This window comes from Chinchilla lanigera, unplaced genomic scaffold, assembly GCF_000276665.1.
Source record: "Chinchilla lanigera isolate Chin_1 unplaced genomic scaffold, ChiLan1.0 scaffold00131, whole genome shotgun sequence".
In the NCBI taxonomy this organism is placed as follows: Eukaryota; Metazoa; Chordata; class Mammalia; order Rodentia; family Chinchillidae; genus Chinchilla; species Chinchilla lanigera.
The window spans coordinates 1,746,987-1,767,885 of NW_004955532.1; the positions used below are offsets into that span (position 1 = coordinate 1,746,987).

At 56.4% G+C, this 20,899-nt stretch overlaps 2 protein-coding genes across 6 annotated transcripts; both read right to left on the reverse strand.

Annotated features, from left to right (window-relative positions):
• Positions 1-372: 372 nt before the first annotated feature.
• On the reverse strand, positions 373-15,992 carry Camkv (CaM kinase-like vesicle-associated). 5 transcript variants are annotated; one of them, XM_005410228.1, is made up of 12 exons: positions 15,901-15,992; positions 14,436-14,518; positions 5,301-5,409; positions 5,052-5,183; positions 4,803-4,877; positions 4,454-4,592; positions 4,196-4,316; positions 3,973-4,048; positions 3,745-3,881; positions 3,503-3,581; positions 3,203-3,290; positions 373-2,954 (listed from the first exon to the last, which is right to left on the reverse strand). In XM_005410228.1, exons 3-12 carry the CDS (start codon positions 5,393-5,395, stop codon positions 2,385-2,387), a joined length of 1,512 nt encoding a protein of 503 aa, XP_005410285.1. In that variant the 5' UTR covers positions 5,396-5,409; positions 14,436-14,518; positions 15,901-15,992; the 3' UTR covers positions 373-2,384. The 5 variants fall into 5 exon arrangements, with proteins under 5 accessions (XP_005410285.1, XP_013363069.1, XP_005410287.1 ...); XM_013507615.1 differs by lacking the exons at positions 14,436-14,518; positions 15,901-15,992 and adding an exon at positions 12,645-13,124 and having other exon boundaries at positions 373-2,719; positions 2,855-2,954; XM_005410230.2 differs by lacking the exons at positions 14,436-14,518; positions 15,901-15,992 and adding an exon at positions 12,645-13,123 and having other exon boundaries at positions 373-2,743; positions 2,855-2,954.
• A 431-nt stretch (positions 15,993-16,423) lies between these two features.
• On the reverse strand, positions 16,424-20,694 carry LOC102022741 (flocculation protein FLO11-like). Its single transcript, XM_005410235.2, has one exon. It carries the CDS (start codon positions 20,088-20,090, stop codon positions 16,440-16,442), a length of 3,651 nt encoding a protein of 1,216 aa, XP_005410292.1. The 5' UTR covers positions 20,091-20,694; the 3' UTR covers positions 16,424-16,439.
• Between the last annotated feature and the right edge of the window lie 205 nt (positions 20,695-20,899).

Genomic DNA, 20,899 nt, shown 5'->3' on the forward strand with positions numbered 1-20,899 from the left:
CTCGGTTCTGCACTCGGGACAGTCTGGGAGACTGCAGCCCCAAGAGAATGGGATGATGGTCCCGCTGGGTCCCCAGGCCTCTGGGCAGAGCTGGACCGCGTGCTGGCAACTATCTCATAGTTCCCCAAATAAAATAAGGCCTCACGCTCTTAGCTTTCGGTTACAAGTAATCTCGGCAGGATGGATACATGAGTCCCAACTCAGGGTACACCCCAGGTTAACCTTGGTTTTATCCAAGAAAGACCTAATAATTCCCAGGTTTGGGGATACTAGTGCCAGTACCCTAATTTAGACCTTAACTCCCAGGATTCCTTTTGCCTGGGACTATAGTAAGACTGCAATTTTGAAGACACAGATACTTCACAGACCAGGGACTAACAAACCCTTTTTATTATTCCCACATCATAGAAGTTATCTTTGAGGTCCTCCCTGAGAAAGCAGCGACCCTGGTGAATTCATTGAGGCCCATCTGAACTGAAATGAGACTCCAGAGGGCTTTTCACGCTGTTCTTTGCAATATTACTCCCTCTCCCCAGAAATCTTATGCAGAGCCCCATATCATAAAGCTGATCTGCTCCTGCTGAAGAAGACAGAGCAAAATCTTTTGGGCCTATGTAGAAAGCACAGGTGTTCACAAGAAGCAGGAATCAACACACAGCACAGAACCTTTGTGCAGTGCCCACCCTACACCCCCTCCCCAGCCCTATTTTGGAGCTCTCTCCCTGTGGTGGTTGGCCCTAGGTGAGTTCCAGGTCTATCCGCAAATTCGGACAAAGGCTTCTTGGTTAATAGAGTTGGAACAGCAACCCCTACTTGAGCTCTCAGCCCAGGGGCTACTCCTTGGCCCAAACCTAGCCCAGGACTCACCACCCACATGTACTGAAGAGTCCAGAGGATCCCCACCACCACCTTCAAGGCATGCACTGCGGAGTGACTTTCTCAGCCCAAGCAATCCACTGAGCATCAGTCACTACCTGTGAACCTTCTCTCAGACTCTCCCCTCCCCAGTGCCTGCTAGGGACTCCTCCTCGGTATGACAGAGGAAGCAAAGGCGAGAGGGTGGCCAGAGGCTTTGCAGGGTGACGTTTATTTGCCAGATTCAGCAGGCACACAGTCAGCCTACCAACCTTCACATACCAGAGCAGACCTATAGGCATGCATGGAGAGGGGCAGGGCCACCAGAGTGCCGAGCAAGGGCGAGGACCAGTATGGCTGCCTGTCCAGGCTGTGGTACAGTCTGACAAAGGGCGCCCCTCAGGAGCCTCCTCAGGGAACCGGAGTCTTACTCCACTTCCTCATCTTAGCAAAAGCAACTTAACGTGGCTGAGGCACCCAGACCTCTGATCAAAGCAAGCAGTAAAAACAGCGGAGGGTCATCCTCTCCATGTTGGTAAACTGAGGGTAGACAATCTGCCCCTGCGAAGGGCAAACCCACATGCAGCAGGCCCCCTAGGATGGAGAGGACTTACGGGTCGACCCTCTGCAGGCTGGGCATCTAGGAAAAGCATGGGGATATCAGCCAGCCCTACCTGTTTGGCCCAGGGTAAGGACCCAGCTAGGCTGGACAAGAAGGTACTGGGGCTGTACTCTGCTATCCCAGGTCTCATTGCCACATCTTAGTTGCTCCTCCTTTCCATTAAAAGCTCATGAGGTTCAAGGTACAGGGCAATGCACTGCAGGGCTCAGGCAGGCAAGAAATAACACAAGAGTCTTAGGAATGCCTTCCCAGAGACACTTCCCCCAAATGTGGAAGCTTCCGCCCTCCTACCCATTCTCTCCTACTTCTGAGGACCCCCACAGCTAGCATGCAGTGCCCCCAGCCATGTGACCCGTCTTGATGTAAAGCACAATGCCCTAGATTTCTGCATCCTCTGTTCTGGCCAATGTCTACTCCAGGAGCAGCCCACACATCACAGGTATACACCTTCGTGTTCAGGAGCCTATGACCACTGACAGGGCCTCGCTGGAAGACCAGCTCTCAGGGCAAGGCCGCCCAATATAGGGCCTAGGAAAATATGGGACCTGCAGGGCCTGCCTGGGGGAATGATGAGGCAGGAAGGGAAGGAGGAGAGCAGGGACCCCCTGAGTATCCCTAGAGCAGCATCCCACAAGGAACAGAAACTGGAGAAGCTAGCAAAAGACAGAAAAGCCACAAGGAATCCATGCAGGGGCTGGGGCTGGCCCTGCCTCTGGCCTACCCACCACTCATACACATACACACAGGAGAGGAGACTGCTCTCCTGCGACCCCCAGGCATGCCCCACTGGGATGGGGGACTTGGGGGAGCAAGGGCATCATGCCAGCGACTCTATGTACAGTGAGAAGCCCCTCATCCACTCTCCCACCCTCCTGCCAGCCCCCCAACCCCCCAACAGGCTACCCATTCAGCTGGTCTCCTCCTTCCGAGACTCCTGGACATAGCCAGCAGCCTCTTCCCCTTTACTAGAGGGTGGAACCTGGCCTGTGATGCCCTCTAGGGCTGTGCTGTCCGGCTGAGCCATAGCCGGTTCAGGGGTAGCAGCTGCCTTGGCAGCTGGTATGGCACTGCTTTGAGTGGTGGGCACCGTGCTCTCTTCTGTGGCTGGCGTGGCTCTCCCATCAGTGGCTGGAGTAGCGCTCCTGTCAGTAGCGGGGGTGACGCTGCCATCAGTAGCCGGGGTGACGCTGCCATCAGTGGCCGGGGTGACGCTGCCATCGGTGGCTGGAGTGGTGCTGCCATCTGTGGCCGGGGTGGAACTACGGTCTGCAGAAGCCACATTATCACTCTTGGCAGCACACAGGGCATCTCCCCCTGTGGCTGCAGCAGCACTGCCCCCTGAGGCAGGGACAGCTCCGCTAGCAGCTGTGGCCCCACCTGCAGCCCCGGGGGTGGCAGTATCTGTGGCTGAGGCAGCCGTGCCAGACTGCTCCGGCGCCCGCAGCCGTTTCATGAGGGTGGTCACCCGGACAGCTTTCTGGAAGGAAGCAGTGGGGAAAGGCTCGGGGTGAGAATTGCTGGATCCATTTCTTGGCAATCACGCAATCTAACCTCTTTCGTGGTGTGCCAGCTGCCTCTGACCGCTTACCCGTCAGTACTCCTGCTGAGGGTAATGACAGTGGCTACAGCCACACCTGGCAGCCTATGGAAAGCTTGCGTATGGCTGCAGGCATGTGGTACCAGTTGTATCAGGAGAAGCACTTGCAAACAGTCACCAAAGCTTACCTTCCACTTGGCCCTGGCAAAGTTCTTTTCAATCTGGGCACAGACACCATCCTTGATGTTCTTATCAGAAGCAGCATTGCCAGAAATCCTGGAAAGGGTCCAGGTGCACGTGGCTGTGAGGGATATGGGTCTCTGTGGAGACCCTGTCCTGCCCACCCCTGTGCGATCCAGGACTGCACCAGGCAAAGCCTCCGGGCTGGCCTGAGCTCTAAGCGCCCCGACTCACTTAAGACCTCAAGGTGGAGGTTTCTCAGTGTAAATGGCAGAGAGGGCCTTTCGTCCTCTGCCGGGCTTGCTCACCATTCATGGGAGATGGCCTCTTCTGCAGTGATCCGCTGGTCTTGCTCTACCTCCATCAACCTTGTGACCAGGTCTTTGGCTAGAGATAAAGCCAGGGAGAGGCTAGGCACGGCACCCCAGCTCATCGTCTAGAGGTGACTAAATGGGCTGGGGGCAGCAGCAGAATCTGGCAGAGGAAGCTGAGAGCAGCACCTCCCTCCCTACTACCCTATATTCTACCCACATGCTGGGCACCTCCTCACCTGCCTGAGAAATATCATCCCAGTACGGAGAGTCAAACTCGTAGTCGCCAGCCAGGATCTTGCGGAAGAGATTCTTATCATGGTTCTCGTAGTCGTCTTCTTCCACCTCCTCGTAGAAGGGCGGGTTGCCTGAAAGCCTGCATGGGGGCAGGGTCACCCAGGATGGCCCAGGCACAGGCCCTCCACCCCAACCTGGCTGCAAGCCTACTTGTCTACCCGTCCACTCACAGAATGTACATGATGACACCAATAGCCCAGCAGTCCACAGGTCGTCCGTATCGTTGCCGTCCTACCACCTCTGGGGCTACAAACACAGTGTCCACCTGCTGGTCAGTACCAGGCGTGGCCAGGTCCAATACCATCCACACCCTCTTCCTGGGATAGGAACTTCCTCCTACCCATAGAGTCTCCTTGATGTCTGCCCCCCTCACCCTGCCCCAGCCCTGCTTGCCCAGATACTCAGGGGTCCCACAGGGCTCCTTGATGAGGCCATTTTCCAGCTTAGCCAAATGGAAGTCGCTGATGACAATCTTCGAGTTCTTCAGCCTGTTGTAGTAAACCAGGTTCTCTAACTGCTCCAGCCCGGAACGCATGTAGGTGAGCAGAAGACACCATGAGGGCCTCAGAGGCTGGACCAAGGCCCCAAGGTTCTGCCCACCCCAGCCCCAGCCGGCTGCTAACTGACCAGAGACCCCGGGCCTGGCCTCACCTTCAGATTCCTGTGTACAATCTTGAGAGAGTGCAGGTAGGCCACGGCCTCTAGGACCTGCCGCACCACGTTGCTCGTGTCTCGCTCCGAGTAGTAGCCCTGGTCCAGGATCCAGTCAAACACCTCCCTCCCCGTGGCCCTGAGGGACACCAGCCCCTGAGCCCGGTGTGGGAAGGATCAGGTCAGGCAGGAGCATTTGGGAGGGCTTCCTGCACCAGGCAGCTGGCTGGGCAAGGTACAGGGACTGGGGACCCCTGGGGTCCAGAAAGGGGACTTTCTTCAGGTGCAGAGGACAGGACAGGTAAAAGCCCGGGGACTGGGAATCCTGGGACCCCAGGCCCTCACTCACAGCTCCAGGAAGATGAAGTACTCCTTGCGGGTTACAAACACATCCACCAGTTGTAAAATATTGGGGTGCTTCACCCTGGGGACAAGGAGAGGAGCCAGTGGATAGAGCCGAGTGAGCTGGACTGGCGACTGAATGGTGGCCTGCAGCTTCAGCACAGACCTGGTCACCAGAGGCTGCTGCTGCCTGAGGCTACCTGCCCTCCAAGGCTCCCCGCAGCACCCCCAGCCCGACCCCAGGCCTCACACTCACATCTTGAGGATGCCGATCTCATTCTTGGCCGCCTTCCGCACCTTGCGCCCATCCCGCTTCTGGAACTTCTTGCAGGTGTGCAGCTTGCCCGTGGTCTTGTCCTTGGCGCGGAAGATTTCACAGAACTCCTCCCTGCGGCCGCAGGGACTCCGGTCAGCCCTGGCTCCGGCCTGGGGTCTGCCCCATTCCCCCTTTCCCAGCCAGCCCTTGGCCACCACCCACCTTTGCCCCAACAGGCCCAGCACTTACGTCTTAATGACCTGTCCCAAATCATATCTGTCAGTCACCTCCGATGGCTGGTTATAGTTCTTCTTGTCACCCAGAGTCACACACCCAAACGGCATTGCCAGGCTCTAAGCTGTGGGCAAGACAGAGTCTGACTCAGCGCGCCTCACAGCTCCCCACAGCATCACACCTGCCTCAGGCCGTGCCACAGCAGGTACGGCGCCAGCTCAAGGGTGGAGAGGCTGAGTGACGTCCGCTGCTTTTCTGGTCACACATCCAGCCACTCAGTGTGGCTCCCTAAACTACAGCAGCACCCTCTGAGGAAAAGTATATTAGGCTGACATATCAGGGAATATGCCTACTGTATAGTTAAAAAGACTTGCCAAACAGTATTTTAAACTTCAGCTATTTCATAAATGAAGGGGCTATAACCATCTACCCACCAGATACTCATCCCTGAAGATGTGGACAATACAAGCACCTCTGGTAGATGGCAACTCTCCCCTCTGTAAAATAGTTTGGTCAGACAGCATGCCCCACGCACATATATATATATATATATATATATGAATGCATGCATTTGTGCCTCAGGACAATTACAGAAAAGTGCTCATGATGGCCATATTCATAATGGCCCAAAACTGGAAACAGCCCAAATATCCACCATCAGCAGGATGTATCGTGCTGTAGTCACACAATGGATTATTACATTGCAGTGAAAATGAAGGTGCTGTAGCTACACCCAAATGCATGATGAATCTTGAGGACAGAGTTGAAGGGAAAAAAATACAAAAGGATACATACAGTATGAGTCTATTGCAATAGAGCTCAAAATCAAGTAGAACTCACTTATACAATTTAGGGATATAAACCAGAAGTAGCACTCTAAAGAAAAGTTAGGGAGCCAGGTGCGGAGGTGCATGCTTGTAATCACAGCACTCAGGAAGCTGAGGCAGAAGGATTGCCTCAAGTTTGAGGCCAGCCTGGACTACATAGAGAAATCCTGTCTCAAAAATAAAAAATAAAATAAAATAAAACCCCTAAGGAATAAGCACCAGCAGTCAAGTAATAAATGGTTCCTTCTAAGACAAAGGAGAGGTGGTGGCTGAGTTAAGACATATGGTGGTCTTTTGGAGGGTCTATTTCTCTCTCTCTCTCTCTTTTTCTTTTTTTTTTTTTTTTTTTTTTTCTCCGGTACCGGGAACCGAACTCATGACTTCGCGCTTGCCAGGCAGGCGCTTTTTGCCGCTGAGCTAAATCCCCAGCCTCCCCCCCCCCCTTTTTTTTTTTTTTTTGAGACAGGGTCTCGCTATGCAGTTCAGGCTGGCCTTGAGCTCACTTTGTAGCCCAGGCTGGTCTCAAACTCACAGCGATCCTCCTGCCTCAGCCTCCCGAGTGCTGGGATTATAGGCGTGCACCACCATGCCTGGTTTGGAGGGTCTGTTTCTGACCCCAGTGATAGTTACACAGATTTGTGCTTTTTAATAATTTGTAAAAATGCACATACAAATTTTGGGAACATTCCTAGATTTTTTAGTGTACTTAACAATAAAAAAGTCAATAAAAATTAGGGCCACTCACACTAAAGAATACTTGTAGCTGTTATGAAAAATAAAGTGTGCTGCTATAGGAGAGACGGTCAGTGAAAAGGCAAGGGGCAGAATGGTGGGTAAAGGGTGTTGCTATTTGGGTAAATTTTTTAAAGTTCATACGTTGGTGGACACTCACCAACTTTCTTTTTCTTCTTTTGGTGGTACTAGGCATTGAACCCAGGGCTTTCACACTAAACTATACCCACTGCCCTTTAAAAAAAAATTTGTTTTTACATTTTGAGACAGGGTCTCACTAAGTTGCTAAGTTACTCAGGCTGGGTTAGAATTTGTGATCCTCCTGCCTCAGTCTCCCACAGTGGTGGTATTACAAGTGTGAGCACCACACCTGCCTGGCTTCACAAACTCTTTTCTGGAAGGACATCAAAGGAAATAAGAGTTCTCTTTGAGGCAAAGAATTGGATGTGGAGGGGGAAGATTCAGAACTTTTACAGTATTTATTAATTTTCCATTAGAATTTTTACTATGATGACATTGATTAATTGAGTAAATCTTTCACTCTGGCACGATGCTGGTGGGGTGTTCCTCTAAGGGAGAAGCACCATCTGAGTAGAAAGGCAGCATTTGGGCTGGGTCTTGAGGGAAAGGATTTGCCAGGAGGTAGAGACGGGTGACAGCAAGAGCGAGACAAGCCTGCCTAACAAACACCTCAGTGCAGGAGCCCACAGAGGAGCTGGCTGTCAGATCCAGGCACAGGGACCTGGCCAGATATGGCTGGCTCAGTAGGCTCCAGGCACTCTGCAGCTGGGGTTGGTGCTGCCCAGGGCTGCAGCCCTGCCAGTTACAGCCCAGTTCTCATCTAGAGGGCTGCTCAGGCACCCAGAAGAAAAGGCGTTGCCAGCCCTTGTTCAGGGTAAGGCAGCGGTGGCTGTGTGTAGACCTGTACAGACCTGGCCAGTTCTGCCTCCACAGTGCCTGGTCAAGGAGAGTCTGGGCTACACCAAGCTGCTCTGTCTCTAGGGACTGCGTGTGTTCCCACCATACCAACCAGCGCCTGCTCTGTGCGGGGCCTGGGCTGGGGCTTCACGTACCCAGATGTTCCTCTGCCTGAAGGCACTCAGTCTCAGGGTAGTAGAGAAGAAGGTATCCTCAGATACCAGGCAGCTTGGCAAGCACTATGCCAGCAGGGGTCAAAGACCGGGACCCAGTCTTGCACTGTGGCCAGCCCTGACGGTCCCTCACTTCCTCCCAGGCGCAGGTTAGCTAGCCACCCAGTTCCCAGGGATCACAGCCCTGCTGGTCCTCTCTCAATGTGCCCTCCACATTAGTGAACAGATTCCATCCCGCCTTCATCCGGGCCGCCTGGGCTCCGGGAATACAAACGCATTTCATCATCGTGATTAAAGTCCGGGCTTAAGCTGTCTAGCGAGGCACCTCAGAGACAGTTGAAAGAGGCTTTGAAGATCATTACCAGTTGCATGTCTTTGGAGAGGAGCATGTGGCTGGAATTCCATCCTCACAGCTCAGAGCAGAGGCACAGCCACCCACTCTTGCTGGCCACCCGTCCCCACGCCACAACATCTAGGTGGGGAGGGCGGCGTCAGTCCTCACGCACTCTGACGGGCTGCAGCTGCCCGCCCAGGCTGACTGCGGGGACCATGTACCGGGCAGGAGAGCAGTGCCTTAGCCCGCAGGTCTCCCAGCTCAGCTGCTTTGCTAACACCATTCCTTCTGACACAGATGCCCTTCCCCCAAAGCCTCCCATCAGAATCCTATTTGTCACAGCAGTTATTTATAACATAAAAAAAAAAAAAACTAGCAACTGCCTTGTCCAACAACAGGTGACTTTCCAGCTCTGTGTCCACTTAGTAGCAGGAAGTGTGGGCCCTGGCCAAGGTACTGCCCACTTTGGCTTCCTTGTGGAGCAGCTTCCGCAGGAGCTGAGGTGCTAAGACCTGAGGTGAATCTCTCTTCATTGTGATTTCTGACATTATGATTGTCTGCAAAACAAATTGTCCAAAACAATCCTGATGCTCCAAGGCCAGGTGCAAAATGGCCTTTCTCTGAGACACCTTCCCCACCTGCCGCCCCCATTCCAACAGCTCCTGCTCTGTGAGCACCGTGTGGGTGGGAGGTTTTGTGTATGCCTGTCCCTGATCCTGGTCTCAGCTTTTGGCTCTGCATATGCACTTATGCCCATGGGCGTCTACGTCTGGTCCTGGAGTCTGTGTCCACCACGGAAAGCCTGTGGTATGGTCAGCCTGGGGCCATGTCCTACAGACCTCAATGCTGCAACAGGGACAGATCTGCTGCCCCTACCTATTAGTATAGCTGCCCTGATCTCAGCCTGTCCTCACCTGTGCCCCTAGACCTAGCTCCTGAGTGAAGAGGGGAGAAAAGGGAGCCATGCTTCCAATTAGCACCTTTGTCCCCCCCCCACCTCCATCCACTCCATCTCCTGCTATCCCTGCGAGGCTGTATGTTGTCTAAACCAAGCTCTAGCAGCTGTCTGCAGCAAGAGTGGTCTTGGACCCAAAACTGGAGCAACAGCCAAGGGGTGGCACTAATAACGGTTTTGACTGGGCAGAAGGGCTTTGTGTTTCTTTACGCCCATACCCCAGACCCAACACCCAACAATGGTGAGCTCCCTCCCAGCTACAAGGGATTTGCGCTCTACCACAGATCGGGTCCACCTTGGCCCCTAGAGAGCACAGGCGCCTCAAAGCAACCATTCCCTGGAGACTTGGTTCCCGCCTCTCTATGCACAGGAAATAAACAGCGTGCAGCTGGGACCACCCGAGCGGCTGCTGGAAGAGTGCAGAGCCCGGCCCTGCCATTGCCCTCTGGCAGGCTCTTAGCGAGACAGAGGGCTCAGCGCTCCCCAGCTCCTGCCTGCTCCCAAGGCTTGACCACGGGGCTGGAGGTTGGAGCCTCAGGGACTGGAGGACTGGGCACTGGAGGCTCAGGCCCTTCCTGTCCTAGTAATCAGGGGTCCTCTAGGGGCGCCACTGTACCTTAGTCAAGTCCGACCCTGAGGAAGCCTAAGTGAAACAGAAACCAAGAGGCCCAACATTCAGAGTCCTCTCCTCTCCTCCCCTGGGGTCAGCCTGGTTCAAACCCATCTTTCATAGCCATAAACAAGCGTTTTTTTGCCACCCTGCCATGTGGAGCTCCAGAGCTTGCAGTAAAGCTACAGAGCTTAGGAGGGGCCCACGAGCCTCCCAGCTGCCCCAGGCACTGCTGGCAACACCTCCTGATTTAGTGGCAGCTGTGAACACCTGCCTGCGGGCAGCCCGTCACCTCCCCTTCTCTCTTCTCTCAGGGACAAGGGCTGAGTCTCCTGCTGAAACGGACATGCCAGGGGCCCAATCTCTGCCTAGCTCACAGCTGAGGCCTCAGCCATAGCATCCAGGGAAGGAGAGTATTCCTTACAGTCTGCTGTCAGGAGACAGAGTCAAGGGTCCAGTTCACAGTCCATCTGCTTCAGGAGACTGCATAGCGGGCCACCCTGGCCGGCCACCAGCTGAACCACGGTCAATAGTTCCTAGGGCTGACTCCCTTCACGTTATGACAGGGTATGGAGGAGGGGGTCTTTCCCAGTCTTGGGGGTTGGCATGCAGTCCAGTGCTACCTCCAGAAAGTTCAGCCCTCAACACGCAGGCACAGCCAAGAGCCAATGGCCCCCATCACAGAACCTGGGGTCCTAATCTTTGAACCTCTGAAGAATCCACTGGAGGCCCTGCTTCTCTTTGGTTGGAGGAGGGGAACTGCGGAAGGCACTAGAGTAAAGGGTTGCTATGGTGATGGAAGTTTTAAAACAAGGGGAGGGGGAAGGGAGATGTGTTAGCAAGGGCCCTTATTTAAGACTTCCATGACACTTTGGCCTGGCTCCTTCCCCATGGGTTCTGTCTCCCTGGTCTCTATCAAAGAAGAGAAGGTGGGGGCACAGGGAAACTCTATAAAGAGAGGGACAGAGACAGAGACAAAGGCCGAATCTGCGATGGCAGAAGAGCAAGGAGGGGACAGAGTGAAAGGGACAAAGACACAGGGTGGAGCAAGGGAAAGGTAAGCAGGAGGCTTTGAAGGGGCCTTGGGGTGCTCAGCAACACCCTGAGGCTACCACAGCCATGTGCTCTGAATCCCTGGGCCACAAGGTAACCTGGTATCTGGACTTTTGAGACTGAACCCTCCTGCGTCCCCCATACATACCCTGAACTCAGCGTGGAAAGCATAGCAAAAGAAGCCAGCTTCTCAGGGCCCCTTGTGGGGAGGCGGCCAGCTGCGGCAGGCCCCCGCCTCCCCCTGTCACTAGGGCAGCTTAAGTAAAGGAGATCCAACATGTTGGAGACGGCAGCATGGAGGGCATGGGAATGAGTCTCGGAGATCGGGCTGCTGCCCTTTGCAATCCCTCTCAGCTGGCCCAGCTGCACCTAGGCCCCCAGTCAAAGCCACCCTCCATCTGCTGCCTCCACAGCCTCTCCTGAGCTCGCCTTCACCCTGTCACAAGCACCCCGCAAGATCTTGTCAGGAGAGCCAGAAACAGCACCTGCACAACTCCTCCTCTCCCATGCCTCAGTTTCCTGAGCAAAGACCGCAGACTCCGGCCTTCTCCCAGGGCAAGGAACTGCCTGCCTGCACGTGAGAGTGCCAGGCATGGGGCAGATGCGAGCAAAGCCAGCCTAGGGCTCCCGGGAGTCTACACCAACTGATGGAAAAGGGGAACCCCTGCCCCACCCTGGAGACCAGCCTGACGGCCAGGAGTGGGGACGGCTTGGCCAGTGGGGAAACTGAGGTCCAGAAGTCAAGGGAGTTGACAGGCATCACCAGAGGGGGAGGGGGAGGACCACAGATCTCTGAAGATGGTCCTGGGGGCTCAAATCCCGGGCCGGGGGGAAGGTTCCAGGACTGCGCTAGGCCGGTGCAGACTCTAAGCTTCTGGCAAAGGGCAGAGGCCACTGCTCCTTAGGCAGGAACTTGAGGAGCAGGCTCTGCCCACCGGGGGCGCAGACAGAAGCAGTTGGCAGAGCTGGGGGGTGGGTGGGTGCTGGGGCTTAAGAGCTCAGGGTCTCTGACAGTCATTAACATTTGGGGAAGCAGAAACTCACGCTGGCACTGTACCCCTCTAACTGTACCCCCAGCCCCGGCCCCACCGTGGTGCCGCCCTGACCCCCTTCACCAGGGCTGCTGGCTCGCCCCCGCTGGCACAGCGACACACATGCGGGAGGCACACGTGTGAGTGCCAAGCCCCGCACCTCCCAGCAAGAACGGGAGCGCCCCGCACCCCCGCCGCGCACGTGGGTCCGCGCCCAGGACCCCTGGCGGGCTCGGAAGCTGGCACGCGGCCGCGGGGTGCGGGTCCCCAAGGGCTCGGGAGCCTCTCCCCCCAACCCCGCAGCAGCCCCGCCCAGCCCCCTTCGGGTTGTCGCCCAGGAGGAACTCTTCGTTGTCATGGAAATTAGTGACTGCCAAGCAGGAGGGAGGGGGCCGGGGGCAGCTGGGAGGGGCTGGAGGCGGCTTGGGACGCCGGGAGGGGACCGCTCAGCCCTCGGCCCCTGCCCTCACGGGACACCTCCAATTTTCAATTTTAATGTCCCCACCATCCCGAGACGCAGAGGCTCCCCCGCGACCCCGGGGCCGTCCGAGCCAAGGGAACTTCAGCTCGACCCCGCACGCCACCCCCGCGCTGCAGAGCCCGCGCGCGGCGACCCCCGGGGACCCGCGCCCTCTGCCCGGAACCTCGAGCCGGGGAGCCCACCCCCCGAGCCCCACCTCCGTGCGGAAGGCGCCCCCCGCCGTCCCAGCCCACCCCGCCCCGCACCTGCAGCGCCGGCCGGTCACTGGGAGGAGGCTGCCGCGGGCTCAGCAGGGCGCCGGGGGGCTCCGGGGGCGGCGAGAGCAGGATCCGCTCCGGGCACGCGGGGCAGACGCGGCGCCAGCTGCAGCCGCTCGGGCTCGCGAACCCAGCATCGCCAGCCTCCTGCAGGCAGCGGATTCGCACCCTGGGCCGGGGGCGGGCTGGGGGCGGGGTCTCCTGCCCGGCCCGCCCCCACCCTGACGGAGCCGGAGGCTGGAACCCCAGCCGGAGAAGAACGCTAGCAGGTTGGCGGTGCAGCGGGTGAGCCTTGGCCGGGCTCCGCGGTTCCCTTGGGCACTCGAACTCCCGACCCGGCGGCGGCGGCGGGGGCCCGAGGGGCCTTCTTCTGCCCAGGGTCGGGAGCAGGAGTGCGGCACTAGGGCGAAGCCTGAGTTCTAGAGCTGACTGGGACTCTGCCCAGCTCCCTAACCCAGACCCAAAGGATGAAATTCACTTGGAAAAGTCACATGGGCAGCCGCTAGGCATCCCTATATAGGTGCAGTAAACACACAGGAGTGTACCAGCCTCCAGACCATCCTGCCCCCAACACCTGCAAAGCCAAAGTCTTTCCCCACTGCAAGTCGCAGCCAGGTTGGCTGACACAGTGCTCCCCTCCTCACTACGCTGAATTGCCCAAATTATAAAAGTCACCTCTGATTTGGGAGACCCAGGCAGGAGTCCCCACCTGGGCAATGTAGACCCTGTCTCAAAATAAAATAAAATGAGCTAGGGATATAGCCTTGCGTTTAATCTCCAGCACAAAAAAAAAAAAAAGAAAAAAAGAAAAAAGAAGTCACCTGTGATGTGGTGAGGAGTCTGCTTTCTTTTCAGTCTAATCACCCTCAAACACTTCCTGAGCAGCTTCTTGAGCTAGGCTACAGGGACACCTGAGAACTACGGCACCAAAGGCCCACCAGGCCTGGCCTGTGACAAGGGAGGACGTTCAGAGCGGCAGGGAAGAAGCTCTGAAGGAAATCCTCCGCCGTGACTCTGTCCTCTGGCAGGGAGGTACATAGACTCAACACCGGCCCCACTCCCCTCACAGGCCCTGTGCACCACCCGAGACTAGGCTTAGTTAGGTCTTGCCATGCCAAAAGCTGGCTTCATCCCACCCCACCCCTCCTGCTTAGCCTTCTTTTTTTTTTTTTTTTCGGTCTTTTTGAGACTGAGTCTCACTATGCAGTTCAGGGTGGCCTTGAACTCACTTTGTAGCCCAGGCTGGTCTTGAACTTGCACCGATCCTCTTGCCTCAGCCTCTTGAGTGCTGGGATTACAGGCATGCACGACCACACCCGGCTCCTGCTGAGCCTTCTGGCCCTGCCCTAGGTGTGGGGGGATGAGGACATCCCCAAATTTTCAGCCATGTTGAGTGAGGCCTCCCAGCATGGCTGCTGTGGCTGATGGCATGGACCATACCAGTGAAGAAGGTACAGCTGGGACTGAAGACCAGCGTGGGAAATGACTATCTTAAACAAGGCCCTCAATACCTTCCTCCACAAAGCCAGGCCTGGTGGCACACACCTGTAATCCCAGCACTTGGGAGGCTGAGGCAGGAGGATTGCTACAGGTTCAAAGCCAGCCTGGACTATAAAGCCAGACCCTGTCCCAAAACAAAACAAAAGAAAAACCTTCCTCCAGAGAGGACGTTGAGGAGCCATTCGTATCCTTCTGTAGCATTGGGTCAGCATCTCCAGACCAGGCTGGTGCCACTTCTGGGCTGACTGGATTTGAGTGTTTCTGGGTCATAATACCTACCCCACTGTTGAGTAGGAATCTCCTGGCAAGCTGGGGTGTGTAGGGCAGAGGCTGCTTCTCATCTCACTGTGCTCAGCTAATGTCTGCAAAATGAATACATGGCTTGGCACTCAGGCCTTCCTGTCGTGTGCCCACTGCCCTTAAAACAGTGGGTCTCTGGGTTGTACAGGGTCGCCAAGCCCTACAAGTGTCACACATGCGTTTTCTTTCTCTTTTCAGGGTCATGGTTATCTAGGCGTGAATCCAAGGAGAAGCCGGAGTGGGGATTTGCAGGCAGGAAAAGGGGTGGCTCCCTAGAGCCTTGCCTGCTGCTGGCAGCGCTCCACCCCTTCGTGGTCCTGTGCACACTGTGTGTGCATGTGGGTGACAGCACGTGGCAGTGTGTGTGCACGCACGTGTGTGTTCCCTCTTGCCAAGGGAGATGGCAACAGCACAGAGTATGCAGTGGTGCCCAGGGGCACGTGTGTCTGCATTCAGTGTGCACCCAGGCGTGCTTCTGGCACGTGTGTGTGGATGCTGCAGCCAGTCCCTAGAGCTGGGGAGCCCCTTCCTGCCTCACACGAGTCTCTGGATCGTGGAGGCTGAATCACTGTGAGAGCAGGACCTGGGATAAGGCTGGGCTACACCCAGGGCAGGCAGGGTTTATGGTAACCATGCACCATTGACTTCTCCCAAGCTCCCCCTCGGGGTAGTTGCTCGCTCTTAGGTGTGTGTGAGTGTAGGTAGAACCTTGTCGTTTGTAGAAAACACCCCAAAAGCATGGCATGTCCCTTAGCCTCCGGCCAGGGAAGCACAGGCAGGGTAGGACTGGCCTCAGTGTTTTGGTCTCAAACTCCAGCTGCCCTCTGGGTAGGGGGCAGTAATACTAGCTGAATGCCTTCCTCTCAGCTTTTCTAGGCCATGGAATGGGCCAACTCTAAGCCTTGTTTCTGCTGTCGTTATTCAGAGCCTTCTGGAGTCAGGGGACATGACTTCCAGCTATCCACCTGGCCACAGGGATGGCAGGAGGCCCTTAAGCCGGGGGCAGATTTTGAGACAAGAACAGAGGCAGTGGCATCGGCAATGCTCCGTGGCCTCTTTGCGAGCCCTCCCAAGAACTGAAACCTGACCGCCTTGTGGGCAGGAGCTACTGCACTTGGAAGGATAGGGAAGAGTGGAAGGTGCATCTGGCTCCCACCAAAGCTAGAAAGTCAAGAGGCCTCAGTATCCACAGAGCCCCGAAAGCCAGCCAGGGCCTCACCCCCAATGCCCGGGTGATGACACCTCCCATCCAGGGTTCGGGGTATACCTACCTTCTCCACTCCGTCCTAGGGCCCATGGCCATTATTCCCATGCCGTCATACTCTGCCGGTGGACAGAGGCCCCCACCCTGCTCCCATCCCAGCATAGAGCTCTGGCCAAGATTCAGATAGAAGGTACATGTTACCAGGCAATCTTCCCCGAGAAGCCCAGCTCTAAAAGGCACCTTCGCTTGGGGTCAATGCCCCATGCCCCCAGCCATCTTTGGAACTGTGCTTCTATTGTCCGTGTTGCTGGCTTCAGTCCCCAGAAGAGGGCCTACGATAAAGAAGGGTAAACAGTCTTTCCTTCTGGAGCTAGGGGAAGGGGCTCCCCCCACCCCCCACCTCATGACTCACTCCAGGCTGTGTGGGTTATTACATTATGTTTGAAACTGCCATGGCAACTAGCTGGCAATCAAGGGTAATTGTACTTTGTTGTCAGGGCAACGGGGCAAAACCCACAGCAGCCACTCTCTATGGTTGCCCTTGGGGTGCAGTAAAGGTCAGGCCAGACCAAAGCCAGTGCTAGCCAGGAGTCTTGGAGCTCTCCAGAAAGGGCAGGTTGCCCAGGCCCATAGAGTTGCAAGTGCAGAGGCAGAGTATGCCTTAGGAGGGCCAAGGCCTCCATCCCTGCCCCCTGCCTGGGCACCTGCTTTCCCTGTAGCACCCTCTGCCTAAAACATACACCAGTACTTAAAGTAAGCAGAACCAGAACTTTATATGCTCACAACTGGTACTTATAGATAGCCCACGGGCCCTCCTCCTCGTACTCATGGCGGCTGACCCATAGGCTCTTGAAGGAGTCCCTGCGTGTCATGATGGAGCCCCCAAGCCAGGCAGCAACTGCACGGTGAGGAGAGCCCAGCACACAGGCGTGAGGGCCCAGCTCCTGTTTCAGGCGCTCAGGGAAGCCTCTTAGCAGGGTGCTGCCCCCATCCAGCACCACGTTGGCCAGCAGCTGCTCTTGCTGTTTGGTCTCCAGCCGACTGATGCTTAGCAGGGCCAGCTGTGGGAGGCCTGGCTGGTTGAGGCCTACCAGACTGGGCTGGAAAAGAGCCTCTGGGCAGCAGAAGCGCTCAGAGCCCAGTGTGATAACCTGCTTGTCTGGGAGCACGAAGTCCACTGGGTTCTGGGCCTGGATGTAGGCCAGCTCGGCTGCCAAGTCCATGGCCACATAGCAGCAAGCTTCTTTAATCTGGTGGGCCAGCCCTGTCTTGAGTGCTGAGTGGCCACCTGCCTGCAGCAGCTGAGCCAGGTAGTTGGTGAGGTCAGCACCAGCCACATCCAGCCGGTAGGTGTCAGATGGGGCCAACTGCCCCGTGAGGATGGGCGCCACATAGGAGGTGCCATGGCCACTGCCTAGTACCAGCCCAGTGGTTCGCCCATAAGCGTAGAGTGCCAGCAGGGCCTGATGCACTGTCTGCATGGCTGGCACATGGAAATGCTCAAAGAGTATCTCGGCCACCTTTTCTCGGTTGGTGCGCGGAGAGATGGGTGAGTCAGCCACAAGCACAGCCAGCTCTTCAGGCTGCACCCCCAGCTTGCAGTAGAACAGGTGCTGCCACAGTACCTCTAAAGCATCCCAGTCAGAGACCACCCCTCGGTTCAGCACCGGGTAGGAGCCGTCTTGGTTTTCAGGGACTGCATACTGGGGCTGGCCCTGGGCTGGGTGCTGAAGCCGCTGAACTTGGGAGGGTACCACGGTGAGAATGTGGTCCTCTCCAGCCAGTCCACATTTGGTGAATCCCATGCCTGTGTCAATCACTACTGCTGCCGTGCCCTGGTAGGGGCCCAGTGCGTGGTGGCAAAGCGCTGACGACTGCCTGGACAGGGCTTCCGAGGTGGACACCAGTTCATAGCATGCCCCACGGAGAGGACCAAGCTGTGCAATCACTGATGAGTGTGTAATATCCTCACCCGTCGGACTGACCTGGCCCCCACTCTGGTGCTCGGTGCCCACCACGGTAATGGGCAAGACTTTGCAAACAGTGCCAGGCGTGGCGAATGTGATCAGAGAAAGCTGTTTCTCCTCTGCCCTTAGACAGCTGCCAGGTTGCTGAGACATGCTGGGGTTTTGAGTGCTAACAATGCCTACCTTGTCTCTATTCACATAGCTACAGGTCTCCTGAGGGGTCAGTGGCACTTGAAGTACCCCTACATGGGTAGGTAGACCCAGGGACTCACCATCCTGGGTGGAGGGCTGGCCAGGCTCCTGAGAGGTAAGGGGTCCACTCAAGAAGGGGGTATCTTTGACGATGAGGGGATTCCTGGTGAAAGGAGTCTGCCTAGTGAAAGGGGGCTGACTAGTAAGGAGGGTCTGCCTGGTAGACGGGGGCTGTCCCATTAGCAAGCCCTGTTCAGTTGCAGGTAGTTGTCTAGCAAGGAGGTTCTGCCCATTGTAGAAGGCCTGGCCAGTGATAGGGGCCTGCTCAGCATCTTCAGCAGGAGGGTTATTAGTGTAAGCGGTCATGTTGTCTCTCTGGTTGTTGCTGCGTACATCCTGCTGGTGCAGAGATGTGGGCACCGCCTGGGTGTTGGCTGGTGAAGCACAGCTCACACATGGCAGTTCCGTGGTCTGAATCTTGGAGGACTCCATCATCCAGATGGTATGATCAAGTTCATTTTCCTTGGCATCAGGTTTGGGTAAGCTGGGATCAGGAGCATGAGCCTGTACCTCCTCACTAAACTGGAGGGATCTTCCCAGTGGAACAGGCCCAGTGAGTATCTCAGCCCTGGTGGGCGTCTCAGTACCAGGGGAGTTCTGTGACTGCAGGTTAAGTCTGGCTTCCTTGGGAAGCAGGGCCACTTCTCGGTAGCTGCCAGATGAAAGGCTAGAAGGCACAGGGCTGGACAACACGGCTGTGGTGGACCAGAAACTGGAATTATTGCTGGCAGGGGAGAGAAGGGGCCTGGACGGTGGCTGTGTGGGTAGGATATTTTCAGGGGCATAGACAGATGGGTGGCTGGGCATGAAACCCACCAGCACTGCCCGTGAGCCCATAGGGTCATGGCACAGCAGCCCCATCCTGGTGTTGCCCGTGGCCATGTCAAACACCAGCACACAGTCTTCCACACCTTCCTGGAGCTGACAGGTAGGGGCACTGGAGGGGGAGATCTGCATGGGTTCCCTGGGAGACTGAGGTGGTAACTGCTTCTGACAGCTGACTTGGTAGGCAGACGGTGGCGCATTGGCGCAGTTGCTGTTGCAGACATTGGTGAGCTGCTTGTCCGGCTGAGAGCTGCAAATCTTCTGGTTATTCCTCGGGGAGTTGGGTGTACCTTGGGGCTCTGGGTCTGGTTTGAGGGTACCTGGCCTAGAGGTACAAACCAAGGGCTTCTCTGCCAGGTTTTCAGCCTGCTCAGATGGCACCTGCCTTCCAGCAACCTTGTGCTCCTGGGCATAGTCTGGGAACATTTTTAGAGTAGGTACTGAGGCAGGAGGCTTTCCATTAGAGTAGAAATTCACTTTTTCCGGGCTGGATGTGACCATGTTGGCGGATTCTGAGAGGGCTGAACTCTGATTGCCATATCTCTTGAGGGTCACGTCTTGAGATAGGTCTTTGGTGACTGCAGTGTTACCAGTGGGGTGGTCGAGGGTACAGTTGTAAGGTTTGACTGCAGGAGTTGGATCCAGAGCTGAATTAGTAGCCTCAGCTGGAGTTGGAGGAGCTGGTGTCAGTGGAGAAGTCCCCCCTAGGGCAGGAGCCTGAGTTGGACATGGGCTATTGCCCTGCCTCTGATCTTGAGCTGCAGCCTGAGCTGAAGCCAGAAGACTTTGGTTTTGAGCTGCACCATCCTTTCCTGAAGGTAAGTAGGGTAGCCGTCGACTTTTCCTGGTGCCCACAGGGGCCATATAGTCAGTGTTGCAGGGGCCCTTGCCCCAGCCTACCAGGACTTTCGCTGGAGACTTGCCCTCCCGCCCAAGCTGCACCTGAAGCCGGGAGTAGCAGGATCCGTGCTGGGTCATGTCGCTGGTGCTGTTTCTCACCCTGCACACTGGTAGGTGCAGAGTCCCGTCGTCCTTGACCAGATGCTGTTGGGCTCCCGCGCTGTGGCTCGAAAAAGCGCTAGCTGAGGAGGGCCTTGGGGCGTTCTGGGAGGCCTGCACTTGGCTGCATGGGGAGCTAAGCGGAGCAGGGTCCTGGTTTACCTGGTGAATGGATTCAGGGATATGGGCCTGGGAAGCTGGGCCACCGGCCTCATCAGTGGTGGCTTCAGGGAATGATGACAACCTCTGCTGGAAGTCGAGGGATCCTGAGCTTATCCATAATCCCTGTGATCCTCTGAGGCCATCCCTCATCTGCTGGCTGCTGGCCGAGGGCTGGCCCTGGGGGCCTGATGGATCATGGCCCCCTGACTTCTTGGTGGCTTCCATAGTCCTGCTCCATGCCCTAGGTGCCCTGCCCCTACTTCATTGCTATGGCAACACCACACATCATAGCCCCCAGTGACCTGGGGGTGACAGTGTGACAAACCAGGGCCCCACCCCTGGGGAGTAGGGGCCTGCCCTTGGGCTCCTACTTGTAAGGCAGAGAAGTTCACGGGTCCCTTGAAGTTGGCCAGCTATAAGCCAGCCTTTTCTCACCTTACCCAGCCAGCGGCCACCGTGCTCAGGCTAGCTTCAGCGTGAGGGCACCACCTCCGAACAGGTTGGGGTAAGGTCAGGGGCGGTGGGGAGGTAAGGGAGACTCAATAGCAATAGACCCTTGGGGAGTGAGGGCAAAACCCCTTCATCATTTAGTCCCAGGAGACAGAAGAGGGTGAGGGGCCCAGCAGGCCCAGGCTCCTCTCCACTGTGTTCCCCAGTTCCAGCTCTAGGGACAGAGGCTCCTTGGCAGTCTCTGCTGCTCCAGATGGTTGTCCTCTGCCTGTGCCTCCCAGAGCCCCCTCCCCAGAGCCACATGTCCCTAAAGCCCTGGACCAATATCCTGGAGGGATGGGGATGGGGGCGGCAGGGGCGGGGGGCGGAGCCTCTGCTCAGAATCTTCAAGTCAGAATGTTCTACCTTTTATCACATTGTGTCAGCTTAACTTTGCCATAAGGGGGGCAAAGCACTGGAGATGCAGTGGAAGCGGGGCTAGCTAAGTGGCAGTTACAAAATGGGGCATGGAGGAGATGCAGTGGGTACACCGCAGGTGCACAGAGCTGGGTTTACAGTAAGAAAAGCTGGACAAAGTCCCAGGA